The sequence below is a fragment of the Melopsittacus undulatus genome, chromosome 7, assembly GCF_012275295.1.
Source record: "Melopsittacus undulatus isolate bMelUnd1 chromosome 7, bMelUnd1.mat.Z, whole genome shotgun sequence".
Lineage (NCBI taxonomy): Eukaryota > Metazoa > Chordata > Aves > Psittaciformes > Psittaculidae > Melopsittacus > Melopsittacus undulatus.
The window spans coordinates 7,289,355-7,303,557 of NC_047533.1; the positions used below are offsets into that span (position 1 = coordinate 7,289,355).

The following is a 14,203-nucleotide window of genomic DNA, read 5'->3' on the forward strand; positions in this document are numbered from 1 at the left end:
TACCCTCCATCTCCTCAGCGCTTCACGTGTCCACTGTCTCCTCAGCGCCTCACGTACCCTCCATCTCCTCAGCGCCTCATGTACTTTCCATCTCCTCAGCGCCTCATGTACCCTTCATCTCCTCATTGCCCCATGTGCCCGCCATCCTCAGTGCCTCATGTGCCTTCCATTGCCTTAGCACCTCATGTGCCTGCTACCTATCTCCCCGGTGCCTTATGTGCCCACCTGTGCCTCAGCACCCAACTCAGCATGCAGCCCTGGTCCCTCCAGGCCATGTCCTGGCCTCGTTCGCTGCCTGTCTGAACGATTCGTTGCGGACCCTGTGAGCAGGTTCATAAGCACAGGGCACTTGCAGCCCTTCCCCTCTGCTCCTTGAGGACAACAAGGGGTTAACACTCACCCCACCGCTGCCAAGCGGGGTGCGGCTCCTTTAAGGACTTCCCCGCCTTCCCCTATTCACGCTTCCGGTTGCTGTGACGTTCCAGCGTTAGTTGCGGCAGGGGCGGGGCAGTGGGAGGCGCTGCGGGAGGGGGGCTTGGAAGGTGCCACCGGCAGCGGGGGTGGGGGGGGGGAGCAGTCCCCGAGGGGTGGGGCTTCTCTTGCGGGGCGGGCAATGCGGCCATGGGGGACAGGTCGGGACAGGCCGGTTGTGGGCTCCCGGTGCCTCTGTGGTGTTCGCCGGGCCTGAGGGGCTCTGTGGGGCGGTTGTCTGTAGGGTAGACGTCTCGCTGCCGGCAGAGATGGATCTGCGCCTCGCTGAGCTGGTGGAAGAATTGACTACCTCGGGGGAGCCGCGGCTGGAGCCGGGCAAGATGAAGGAGCTGAAGAAGATCTGCAAGTACGGCTGCGGGGTGAGGTGGGGTGAGGTGAGGTGGGAGCCGGGTCTCTGTGCCTCTGCCGAGAACGACGCTTCTACCCGCTTGGACAGCCGCGGAGGCCGTCCTGGGGCCTGCTGTTTGAGCTGGTGACATTGCTGCCAGCACAGAAGCTGCTGCTCGTTAAAACATTAAGCGAAATTGTTTAAAAGTTATGTCTTTATGTGCTAAACCTCTATATAGATAACTCCTTCCTTTCTTTTTCCATCTGTTTTTCATCTCTCAGGTCTTCAAATGAACATATCAGCCATGCCTATCACCTGCTGCTGACACGGCTCCGTGAGGAACACGCCGAGATGCGCTTCTCAGCATTCCAGATCGTGCGGGAGCTGTTCTCCAGATCCCATCAATTCCGGACTCTACTTATTTCCAACTTCCAAGATTTCTTGGAGCTCACAGTGGGGATAGACCATGAGCAGCCTCTTCCCCCACCCAAAGAGGTGGCACAAAAGTTGAGGAAAGAAACCATTAAGTCAGTGCAAGAATGGCATGAGAAATATGGTGAGGCCTACAAGAAGCTTTCTCTGGGATACCACTTCTTAAAGAAGAATAAGAAGGTACTCCTCATTTTTATTTCTGAGTGTTTTTTTAGGTGGTGATTGTTAGGAGATGTTTAAAGCAAGGAAACCAATAAATAGAAGAAAAGTGTTGGAATCAATACTGTCTTTAGGAAATAGCCTGTTGAGCGTGGTCTTTGAAAAACAAACCCCAGTTTTTGTCATCTTGCAGTACCATCAAGTTTTAAAACCCCCAAGCTTGTGCTTGGAGCTGGGCTTAACTAGGCTTTTCTCAGTGTGCAAGAAGTACTGCTCACCAATAGGCTTTCATCCACTGATTCCTCCCAGAAGCCCCAAAGTTGAGCCCTTTTTAAAATGGAAATGATGTACCTTAAACTGAGGATAACTAGCTATTTGTCTTTCTGTGTCAGTTTAAACTAGCCTGATTTTTGTACTGAGCTGTCCAGTTCTAGTGTCCTATTGCTGTACAACACACTAAGTGTCGGTGCTATACCCCCTCAGCTGCTGTGTTACTGAGGTGTACAACAGCTTTATTAATGGGAAATTTCTTGTATGTAAACACTTGCTTTTAGGTGTCATTTCTAGGCTTCTAGTTATTGTGTTTTGGTTTAGTATCTCTTCTGAGGTGAGATTATGATAATATCAGGCTTTCAATAAACATTGATTCTCTTTCTCATCAGAAAGACAAATGTTCAGTGTTCCTAACAGGAGATCAAAAAACCCTGGTGGTACACTGATGTATTTCTGTTCTAGTTCTATACTAAGTGAATAGTCTGCCTTACATCTATTATTTCATAGAATCAGAAAATGGTTTGGTTTGGAGGGGACCTTACTAGTTCTAACCCCCCCTGCCACAGATGTTTATTATAGTGTGTTCTCCTTCTATACAATTTCTGATACCTGCTCACAAAAGGTGATTTGAATTCCCCTTTATTGTCTTGTTTAACAAAGAAGGAAAACTACATGAAAGTGACAGGAAGAAATGTGAGATTGAGGTGATGGAACTTTAATGCATAATACAGCTTTACCAAATTGACCATATAAGTGTGCAACAATTCTGCTGAAGTTTGGCATGTCCGTGCTCTTGTGGTTAAAGGCTGCTCCCCAGTTACATCTGGGTTGTCACTCTGTGTATTTGTGATACCAACCTGTTCAGCAAGGTTTAATGTGCTCTTTTCCAGAGCAGCTGAATTTGCGTACTTCAGGAAACATTGATACCAACAGAAACAGTCTTACATAGTTTAACTCTTGTACTTGGATAGCTGAGAGATATGCTAACTGACCTAACTGGCCTTTTGCCAGCTTAATACTTGAAGTGCACGAAACAGCCAAAAGGTTTGAGGGGACATTTGTACTTTCTGGTAGTAAAGTACCTCTGCTGTTCTGTATTGCAGGACTGGCACAGTAGTGTAGGGCACCTTGAGAGGAGTGTTAGCTGTGTGTGTGGTTTGTGGTTTGTTTGGTTTGGGTTTTTATTATCACCAAAATCACTTGATAAGTAGTTGGTCAGCAGATGGCAACTGCTGCCCCTTTAGGGTGTAAACCTGGAGGGCTACCCACTGATTTAATCTTAGTAGATATCAAGTAGGTAACTATACAAATGTTTGACTTCAAGAACAAGTTGCACATCAGGGCGACTGAATCATATTATAGAATCTTTGCATCTGAGGAATGCGTGGATAGGGTTATGGAGTAGGCTGGAATTCCAGAGTGAAGAGAATTTTTAACAGGTCAATACATAAATATTACTCCCATATGCCAGTATTTTTGCTCAAGTTGCCATAGGTGTCTAGGTTCACTACTTGTACCCTTTAAATCAAGAGCAATTGCACCTCATCACATGCAGTTCCATACTTACAGACCTCTGATAGAAGGTTTCATACAGCCTGCACTGATATAAAGGCAGAACAACTCTGATACCGGTCTGTATCACCTAAATGGTGGTAGGTGTTTTCTGACCAAGTTAGTGAGTTAGTGCTGACACCAGATAGCAGGTGACTCTGTGCACATCTGTAACTCAGGCCCTGAGTTATTCTGACCTTGGGAGGCTTCTGTAAGAGGCTTCTGTAAGAGGCTGCTGTGCCCTGTGCTGGACAACAAAAAGCTTCTTGTGTGCAGTGAAGTTGGTTGTTGGTGGATACCTTGTATGTGAGGTGTATTCTGGTTATTAGTGTCAAACCATGACAGTTTTGCAGGTGTTGTAAGAAGGGTACCTGGACAAGTGCTGCAGTGTGAAACAGTGCAGTGGAGCAGCATGTGGCTGGTCCTTTTGGGAAAGAGAAGGGGAAAGAGTGGGCGGGTGGTTCTGCTGTAGGTATTCTGGTACCTTCATTCTGCCCACCTATTTCTCACTAAAAACAAGCTTGGTGAGTCTGCCTCTTTTCCTAAACTGATACAGGCTCTCCATGCCAGTTTCTGTGCAAAACTGAAGTATCCTTTTGCTCTTAGAGTCTTTTATAGACAAAACATTTGTCTTTAAATTGGTTGCATAAATATTCCTTGTAAAAACCTTAAGACTTATTGCACACTGTAGGTTTATTCAGCAGTAGAAACATTTGTATAGCAAAACACTCAGATTTATGTTCATATTTTAGCCATAAGAAATGGAAGTGAATAACTTTTCCCTCAATCCCACAATACAAGAAATGTAATTGTAAATTCAGAATTTGATCTTTTTTAACGAATTTGAATATGTTCTCTTCTATTTTCCTTGCTTACAAAGTTCTTCAGTAAGTGATATGTATACTTGTGTTTACAAATTTTCCTAAGCTTCCTTTATTAATAGTAGACCTACTGTAATGTTTGCATATAATTTGAATGCTCACTTTGTGGAGACCCTTCCTGCCCATTGCTTCTAACCCTGTGTCTCCCAAAGCCTGGTTTATTCCTGCTTTTCAGTTGTGGAAATCTAAGCATATTGGTTTCTACCTCATGATTCCTTTCTGAAAGTCATTGATTCTCAGCAGTCCCTTATTAGTAGAAGTAAAAACTCTTCAGAATTACTGTAGTTATTGATTCTAGGAGGAGAAGAGATAAAAGGAAGTACTGCTGAGCTTCTGGCTGATGGCTGGTGTTAGAGGATTTTTCACCCCAGATAAGGATCTTGGGAAATGGATTTTCTATATATTTCTTGTGAGTAATGTTACACTTCGTTCATTTTCTCCTTAGGTTGATTTTGAAGATGTACATGCCAGAACTGTCGCTGAAAGGAGGAGGGAAGAAGAGAAGCAAAAACGATTGGATAATGTTTACAAAGAAAAAGCCAAAAGAGCTGAAAAAGAAATGGAAGGTGAGTTGCTTTGGTTCTTTTAGTGATTGCTTTGGGGGTTTTGTTTGTTTTTAAAGCAATCCTTTTTAAGATTATATAAAACAAATTGAAAAAGGATAGCTATCCAAATGATGGTTGAGCACTAAGGGCAGGAATATTACACTTGTTGGAGTCTCTCACCTAAAAATTATCAGGGGAAACAAGTGACAATCCTATGAACTCAGGCAGCATGAAGAGATTTAAAAACAAAAATGAAAAGTTAGCAAGTAAAGGTTTGATCTGTAATATGGAAAAGTATGAATGCATAATCTCAAGCAAGCATATCATGAGACCTTTTGGAGCTAGTGGCTTAGTTTGTGTCATTAAGTAGGCACAGATTTCTCAACAATGAAGTCCTCATATTCCAGATGCATAGGCAGTAGTCTGCACAGGAATCCTGAATGCAGTGTAGGGTATCCATGAGAAGTATCATACCACTGCTAAAAAATGTGTCTGAGGGCTGTATCTCAAGTGATATGTACATAGAAAACATATTTCTGTAATATGAAAGAAGAGCAGAGATAGTAAGTACATTATGGTGCAGTTACAAAGGGTTTAATTACTTTAATTTATTATAATTTAATTAATTTAATTAAATTACTCTGGTATATGTAATGCATCCAATTGTGTCTGCATTTATTCTGCATGCTGGAAATGTTTTCATGCATGAGGGTGGAATTTTAAGGAGATTTAACCTTCTTAAAGTCACTTAGGTTGGCAGCATCAAGCAGTAGCATATATTCATGGCTACAGCTATATGCAGCTCTAACATTCATGGCTGTAGAATGATACTCACGATCACTAAGAATATCCCCATTAAACCTTGTTCTCCTTCAAATTCTATGAAGTACTTGTGTCATAGTCGCATTGTGAAATTTTAGAGAGGATAGAGAAAGGAGAAACACTGATCCTAAATTCCTTGCTGAGGATGTTCTATGTTTCCTGCTTTAGGAAAGTATTGTCATTTTTATAAGAACAATTTTTGAGCAAAGAGAGACCTGTACGGCTAAATTATCCCTGATTACTGGATAAATGCATTACCCCTTTGGCAGTTACATTTGTTCTGTAGATCTGTGTCTGCTTTAGAGTTGTTATTGGCATTTTAGAGTTATTTAATAATATTCTAAAACATTTGTGTCTTGATAGAAATGTCCCAAGAGATTGCTGACACACTGACAGAGATGGAAAACTGTTTCCGGCTTCTCCTGCCAGACCCTTTTGACTTCACTGTGCATGACACAGAACTGGAACCCAACAAACAAATGCCTGCTAATGAGGATAGACCTGCATCCCCCTGGTCTTCCCAGGTGGAAGTGAACCAGTCCTACATTGAATGCATGGATGATGAGCAGCCGTGCTGCAGCAAGGACATTCTTTCTCAGTGTGTTAGAACTGATACAGAGTTAGATGAGAAACAGGAAAAGCCAGAACAAAAAGACTTGGATGAAGACACATGCTCAGAATCTCAATCTGGTATCCTTGCTCTCGATGATGATGATGATTATGAGACTTTTGTTAGGAACCATGGACTTCTTTCACACAAGTATGCTCTAGACATTGAAATCTCCCCAGGTACCTGGAAATATCTTTCACTTTTAGCTGGAGGCAGCTTAGGTCTGAAGTACTTTTCAGTTGTGAGGTTTTTAAATGTCGGGGTTCCTAGACACCATTTGATTTGGAATTTCTAGACAACACTTTGATTTCCTTTGGAGTTCTTTCCTATTTCTGGTTCATCTGGTAACCAGTCTTAGGTTTGGGTGTCCCTGTATGTGATTAACAGATTTGATTAATTACCTTCTGAGACTGAACTTTTGTATTAGTTGTAACCACATTTCAGCACTTCATAGTACCTGTAAGTTTCCTGTGTTAAAAAGTTTTCCATACGTAATTTTCTTTCTCATACCCTTCACTACTCACTTCTTTCTTTCTATAGCTGGGGTATAAGCTGCTGATTCAAAAATCTTACAATTGAGTGTTTCTTAAACTTTGTTTTTCCCTTGCTGTTGGGAACTTGCAAGAATCAGTAAGTAGTTTTGCTAAGAAGTTTTAAGTATTATATTATACAATTTTATAATACATTTTATATATGTATTATACACATAATAATATATATTTTATAATACATTTATAACATTGCTAATGTGAGTTACCTCTTGAAAAATGAGGCTGGTTGTGTTTTGGCAGTCCAAGTGAAGCCTCTTAAAAATACTGTCCTAACAGAATTTCATGTGCTAACAACCGGTAAGGCATGAACCTACTTGTGTGCTTGCAGACAACATAATTGGAAATGTGTCCATAGGACTTGTGAATGGCTAACTGGTTAAAAAGTACCATTTTTACTGGGATGGTGGCATACTTTGGCTTCTTTGACAGTTAAATCCCTATTGGGCACTAGTTTCTGTATATTCAATATCAAATAAGGCCCAGTTCACCTGAACTTAAGCTGTAATGTCAGTAGTAAGACTGCACTTGTCTGTGGTTTATTTGGTGATTCCTTAGTAGTGATGATTTAACAACTCTGTCATCACTTAACTGAAAGCTTTTCGTCTTTTTCTCTGATGTTTTTTGAATGTGTGGATAATGGTAGAATAATTAATACTGAACAGAGAAACATCCTGATGTTTGTAACTTCCATGAAGTGATGAAATAGTTTGGAAAGGTTCATGTCTACTTCTTTCACTTACTTCCTTTAGCTTCTGGGGTAAAGAAACTATAAATATTGTGCACTAACACTTTTCTTCCCCTGTTTCGAGCAGATATAAAAGTGCGTGAGAATGAAGATAATACTGCTATAATAAACAATGTCATGGATGCTCACAGACTTCTCAGAAATAAGTTCTGGCCTTCTGTGCAGTCCTGGATTCAGGTGGGATAGAGACCGGTTTTTTTTATTGTTTGTTATAAAAAGATGGAAAAGCAAAGACTGGGATACAGTAAGTTTTGAGAGTGAGCAAAAAGGAAATGAAGGTTAGAAAAACATTGGTGCAAACAGAAAGGATTTCTGTTTCAGTAAGGGTGGACAAAAGACTACAGGAGCTACCTAACTTGTTTGATGGTTCTCAGCATTAGATGTACTACCTACAGTCATACTGTTTTGTAAAGATACAGTAAAATGGGTTTCTTCACAAAGGATTAAACTAAAACACAGCTTGTTTTTGTCAGACCTATCAGAAAAACAGTATGTCCTTTTTGTCAGTTGATATTACTGCTCAGGAGCCTTGTGCATGGAATTTGGCCTATAGAAGGACACTCTCAGGAGATGTTTTTACCAGCTGTTGGGTCTTTGTTGTTAGTAGTTGCTATTAGTTTTTATATTCTAGATGGAAAAGAAGTGGCTTCATAAAGTGTTACTTGTAAAATAAAGGAATTTGTGACTATTTTATTAATTATGAAGGGAAAAAAAAGTTGTGAATGTCTAGAAAAAAAGAATAAGAATGTTGACTTTTTGCTTTGCAGTTATTTACCAAAGCAGGAATAAATGATGATCGGCTAAGATGTGCCATTGATCTCAAGAATAAAATGGAGACTGCTATGAAGAAATACAAGGAAATGAACATTTCGTTTAAAGCAAGAAAAAGAAAAGTGGTGAGTTTCTTAAAACTGTTTTTCTGTAGGGGACCTTTAGTAATGCTTAGCTTGTGTAGAAAAAAAACTCACTTGAGCATTAAGCTGGACTTCTCAACACAAGTTCTGTTGAAACATACCCTAATTCACCTGGTTGCAGCTTCACTCAAGGAAGTTGCACTTAACACCTGTGGAGTGTGCAAAGCCATGTAAGGCAGCACTTTTGTTGTTCAGAATAGAAGAGTGGTTAAGTTCAGATTGTATTTACTCCTAGTTTCTCTGTATGTAACACTGTTACACATGGGTAACAGTCCTAAGCTTACTTTGTGTGTATCTGTCCATAAACTGTATTACTCATGTGCTTTTACAACTTGCCAAGCTGTGCTAGAGTCTCGCAATTCAGGAAAGCAGTGTCTGTCTCTGCTTTGAAGCCTTTCCTTTCTCTAGTGAGCATGAAATGTGATTGAAGATATCTTAAGAGAATTAGTTATGTAAAGCTTGAAAGTGTCAAAATATTTCACAAAGATTAGCTACCTGTGATAGTTTTTTGTGAAGTTGGTAGAACTTGTGAATAAACAGAAGCTGAAAGATCAAATAATTCAAACAGATCCAGAAAGGAGCTTGTGGCTTGTTTATGTAGCTAAAAGCAGAGCTGCATAACACTCATTTCTGTTGGCTGCATTCGAACATAATTACTGCATAGCTTGACATAAGTGTTTAGGGCCAGGATCCAGAGCAGAGTCTGGTTTATGACTGGATTGTAACATTTGATCTGGACATTAAACCTTGGTCTGAACTGTGGTAGCTTTGTTTAGCTGTGACTTAGCATTGTAGACTTTGCTTTCATTGTACAAATGAAGCTTTTATCAAGATTAATCTGGTTCATCATCTTAATACCTACTGACATACCACAGCAGTCAAAAATGCCAACTGTGAATGAAAAGTACTGAAAGGCTGTCTTGTCAGAGGGTTTTTTTCTCCAGTGAAATATGTGTGCTACCTTTATGCAACCAGCTATGAAGGAATCCAGACATCTGCTGTCATTCCTGCCATTTGCTTGACAGGACTTCATTTGCTGCACTTCTGCATGGAATATTGGTTGCTATATTTCTTGCAAGATATAAAGGACATTCAAGCCTGGATTTTTGTGTGTGAGTGTTTAAAGTGGTATTGTAACCACTTCTGGAGATTGATCAATGCTATCTATACGAGGTTTGAAAGCTAATAAATTCTGTGGTTAGAAGGGAAAAAAAAAGGAAAATACATAACAGAGCTCACAAATACCTCAATCTGCACTCCTTTATTTTGAATATATTAACTTAAGCATGGAAAACAATATATAATTATTCCTAGGGTTTTTCTTCAGTGGGAAAATACTCAAATTTAGTGCAAGTGCTGGGTTACTTTAAATTTATAACCTGCACACAGAGAGCTTTGTACTGTAGAAGGAAACTGTATAAATTATGTTTTAGTCATGTGTTAAATGACTTTGTTAAAACCACAGAAAAATGAGTCTGATAGAACAAAATAAACAGCATATCTTAGTGATTATTAAATCTCCATCTGTCAACTATTTACATGTCAGCATATGAAAGACTACACACAGCTCCTCTTGAATTCAGCATTGCTGTTTGTGTTACTGCTTCTCTCTGTACATCCTTGTGTCATTGAAGCTAAGGTTGCCATGCCAAAGTTTTAATATCTTCCCTGTCTTTAAATCCAAGGGAAGTACTTAGTCTGTCCTTCAAAGCACTGGCTCAAAGCCACCCTGTCCAGACAGAAGTCAGTGCTTTACAGTGATGTTTTTAGTTAGCACATGGAGTCACTGAGTGCTGAACCTGCTCACATGTAGAAATGAGCGCACCTAGAAATGAAAGGGAGCATTTAGTAAGCAGAGAGAATGTAAATAAGGTGCTGAGTGTAGGTGGTCCCTGTGAATTGTCTGATTTGTAGTTAGTCTGTGACATCTCTACATCTGGATAACAGTTTTCCTAGCAACTAGTGACTGCAGTCTGAGATACCTGTATTGTTAGCTGGAGAATATAAAGGTGAATTGTTTGTGTACTTGCTCATTTCCAGTATAATTACGATCCTGCACCACAGGTAAGCCTTTCCTTCTGGAAGAAAGTGGTTTTATCAGCAAATACAAAACAGAAGGGTAGGGACTTAGAAACTTGGCTGGGGGCTTGGGCTTGCCCAGTCTCCTCTGATTTTCTGGTTTTCCTTTGTGCTTCTCTCTGCTTCTTTGGTCTCTACCTTTCTTTTCACCTGTTCTACTCTGCACTTTCTCCCTGTTCTGTCCAGGGCTGGGGGGAGTAAAGGCTTTGCCCATCCTCAAATTGAGATTGAGAAAGCTGATAAAGGGAAGAGTTTAGTAGTAGACAGTGAAACTGGAGATTTATTACTATAAACTGTACTATACCTCTCAATCCTGCAGAGATTTAAATTGATGCTTGAAAAAAAGAGGTGAGGTCCTCGAATCTCTTACCACATGTAATCAGTACCCTTGTTTATGAACTTGTCTTACACCAAGTCACTTGAAAGAATTCACAGGATTTTACACAATGAAACACTTGGCCTTAGTGGTGTATAGTGATGTGAGGTATATATAACTAACTCTTGCTTTTCTCCTCTGTGATAGTGAAGATCTCAGACCATAAGAAAGCCTTAATTGTAAAGATACCATCATTTTAATGGAATACCTAAACCTTGCTAATGCAAGTAGGCTGCTGTGCCATTCTGCATTTGCCTCTCTGGAGCTGTGGGAGGAGAGGGAAAACAACAACAAAGGTTATGATTTGACGGTCTGGAAACAAATCCCTTGTGGCAGATCTTGTAAATGTTAATACAGCCCAGCTGCCCAGCCTGTGCCTTCCTCCTTCCCATTGCTGTACCCACAGATCAGAAGTCTTCAAGACATTTCTTCCTGAGCTGTTAGAGTGTTTTGATCAAAGGCAAATAAGTTTTTGTGTGCTTACACAAGTTACATTCACTGCAGGTAAATACTTGTTTGGGGTGCAAATCAGGTGTTGGTTTCTGATAGGAAATGTATTTTAGGAGTGTAAACAGGAATTTCTATATCATTTCATTTTTTCTGTGAATCTGAGTTTTAGCTGAATCTAGGGCAAGAAGGCAGAAGCTGTATCAAGGCTTTTATTTCATGGTACCTGGCTCGGACACAGCCCTTTCTCTGAAAAGAACCAGGATAATTTCAATGCCCAGTAGAGGGAGTGCACACTGCATGCTCGACAATTTTTCTCTACACCAGCTTTATACAAAACCGGCCATCGTCTCAATATGTGTTTCCAGGTGGAACTCACTACAACAGCAATACACCAGAGGCACTTCGAGTTAATTCTTCACTCTGTTTAGGTGAATTATTATAGAAGTACGATTTTAATTACTGGCTGAGATTGGTGTTTAAATAGAAATTCCTCTTTCCAGAGATTTAATTCTTTTTTAAGAATAACTTACTTGTGGCTAAAATGTTCCTTTAAAATATTTTTTGCTACTGAGGAATAGTTTAATTTATTAATACCTTCCTACTTGTCTTAAAATACTAGCTTTTTTTTCTTATTTATTGTCTGATTTGCAGCTGATTTAAAACTGCAAGATCAGTTGTACCTAAAGTTGTGAGAGGACAAGTGTGTGCTGTATTTTCAGTCATGCACACTGCCTTTCATTTACATCATTTCCATAAAAGTTTATCCATTAGGATAGTACATGAAGTCCTCACATTAATGGAATCATAGCTCACTAGCTATGTTGTGTACACTGAGAGTATGTTTATCTCTTCTGTCATTACCTTTGTGAAGCTAAGTGAAAGATTTACCAATTGGGCTGGCTAAGATTTGGACAGATAGAAGCTACTGGGCAATCTGGTGTGAGAAATATCCCACTCACTTGTCTGTCAGCAGTGATCATTTAACAGGCCTATTACATCTCTAGTTTTTAATTTAAAGATATATAAATAGTCAGCGATGTATAATTTTTCTTTAATTGGCTTCATTACTTTTTGTTTCACCTTTCCTTCTGTCAAATCTAAGCATGCACTTGGATCTTGGTTTATGCATGTACTTAATTTTATCCTGTGAAACATCTGGTTGAATTCAATAATGCCATTAATAATTAGACTTGGAGAAAGCTGATCCTGATCTGATCCCTAAACCTTATTGCACTAGAAGTCTGATTTTCCTGAATAATGTCAGAAAATAGTTACAAATTCTATTTGCAAGTGATGTATTTGCTGGTTGTAATTCAATCTTAAAATATTTTAATTCATAAAAAGATTAAAATTTGAATATGTAATTAACTAAGCCAAGGATTCTGCTAATTCTTTGGGTGCAAGAGTGTTGCTGATTCTTTTTTCCATATCTTCAACTACAGCTTTGCACTTTATCAATGTGAATGAGTTACTTCTGCCTAATCATTTTGTAGCTCTTTTTCAAGTCTTTTAGTTAAGTCAGTGTGTGCTTTAAAAAAAGTCACACGTGAATTTTAGATCATAAACAAGGGCTGTATTGTTTTCTCTTTCTGCTTCTGTAGCCATAGAATATCCAGTCCAGTTGACTGCTTTCTGTAGCAGCTTCTTGTGCTCACATCCTCCTTTTTTCTCTTCCTTTTAGAGAAGTAGTTTCTGGGGGTAAGTAATTGTCCTTAATGATCCCCCCCCCCCCATGCAGACCAAGGAGCAAGAGAGACACCTTTGTAAAAGAAGTCATTTCCTGAGGTGATGCTTTTAAGCAGCACACAAACAAACCCCCTCATTCTTAACAAAGTCGCTCTTTAAGAACCGTCAGTGCTTGATGTTAAGATTTGAACCTAATGTTGATTGTTGGCGTGCATTACACCTAACGATGTCTTTTATCAGACTATACATAGTTAGCATGTAATGTGAAGGTTTATATGGTCAAAGTAACAGCCAAAGCAACATTTTAACTATTTCTGGTTTTGTCTAGCTAACATTTATCAAAAAGCTGGGTCAGTAATAACTGTAAAAATGAACACAAAATATTAAAGAAGTCATACAGATGCTTATGCTTCCTCTTCCCTCCTCCCCCATTTTAACTATCATAGAATCATAGAATAGTTAGGGTTGGAAAGGACCTGAAGATCATCTAGTTCCAACCCCCCTGCCATGGGCAGGGACACCTCACACTAAACCATGCCACACAAGGCTTCATCCAGCCTGGCCTTGAACACTGCCAGGGATCTGATGATTATTTCTATCTCTAAAATGTTTCTTTCATAATCACTTTTCAGCTAAAAGAGCTTTCAACTTTTTTAAGTCTTATCAAAATGTAGGATTGCTATAAACCAACACACTAAAATTAACCCTCAAAAGGGTACTCTTAAAAAGAGTCTAATCAGGTGGTGTGGTGGGTTTGGTTTGGTTTTCTTTCCTGGAGCTGAATGTGGCTGTGGGATATTTTATGCCTCTCACTGGCCATGCAGCCTGCTGCTGTTACAGAGTTATTAAAAATATCTTGTTATGCAGATCTAGCCATGAATTCTTAAAGTTGTCACTGTGACGACCTCTGATCCCTATCTGATTCGCAGGTCGCACAATGCAATTTGGAGCTCTTCTAATAGAGTGTAAAAGTAGGATGTCTCTATCATCAAGTTAACCCTTATGTTAAGTATTTAAGTTTTTCAGGCCCAAGGGTCATCTCCCTTGATTCATCTATGAATACTGAGCAGTGTGTAGTCTGTAGGTAGTAGACATAAATTTGCTTCCTGCTTCTTATCCCCCCTACCTTATAGGGGGAAGCAATATATGGAAGTGAATTGAATGTATTTGTGAGGTTTATAAAGGCACACTGCTAAATGTGGAATTATAAAAATAGAAAACGAAGAAACTTTTCTTGGAACACAGACTAACACATTTAAATTTAATCAGTGCTGTAATATTAAAGTTAATATATTCATCTATAAAGATA

The 14,203-nt window shown here is 39.6% G+C and overlaps 1 protein-coding gene across 1 annotated transcript in view; it reads left to right on the forward strand.

The window, feature by feature from the left end:
- Nucleotides 1–629: 629 nt before the first annotated feature.
- Nucleotides 630–14,203, forward strand: part of UVSSA (UV stimulated scaffold protein A) — a 55,784-nt gene continuing 42,210 nt past the window's right edge. Inside the window, exons 1-6 of the mRNA XM_031048466.2 lie at nt 630–838; nt 1,102–1,432; nt 4,562–4,682; nt 5,847–6,272; nt 7,457–7,566; nt 8,157–8,285. Coding sequence (XP_030904326.2) covers nt 741–838; nt 1,102–1,432; nt 4,562–4,682; nt 5,847–6,272; nt 7,457–7,566; nt 8,157–8,285 — 1,215 coding nt within the window. The 5' untranslated portion in view covers nt 630–740. The remainder of the gene's footprint in view (nt 839–1,101; nt 1,433–4,561; nt 4,683–5,846; nt 6,273–7,456; nt 7,567–8,156; nt 8,286–14,203) is intronic.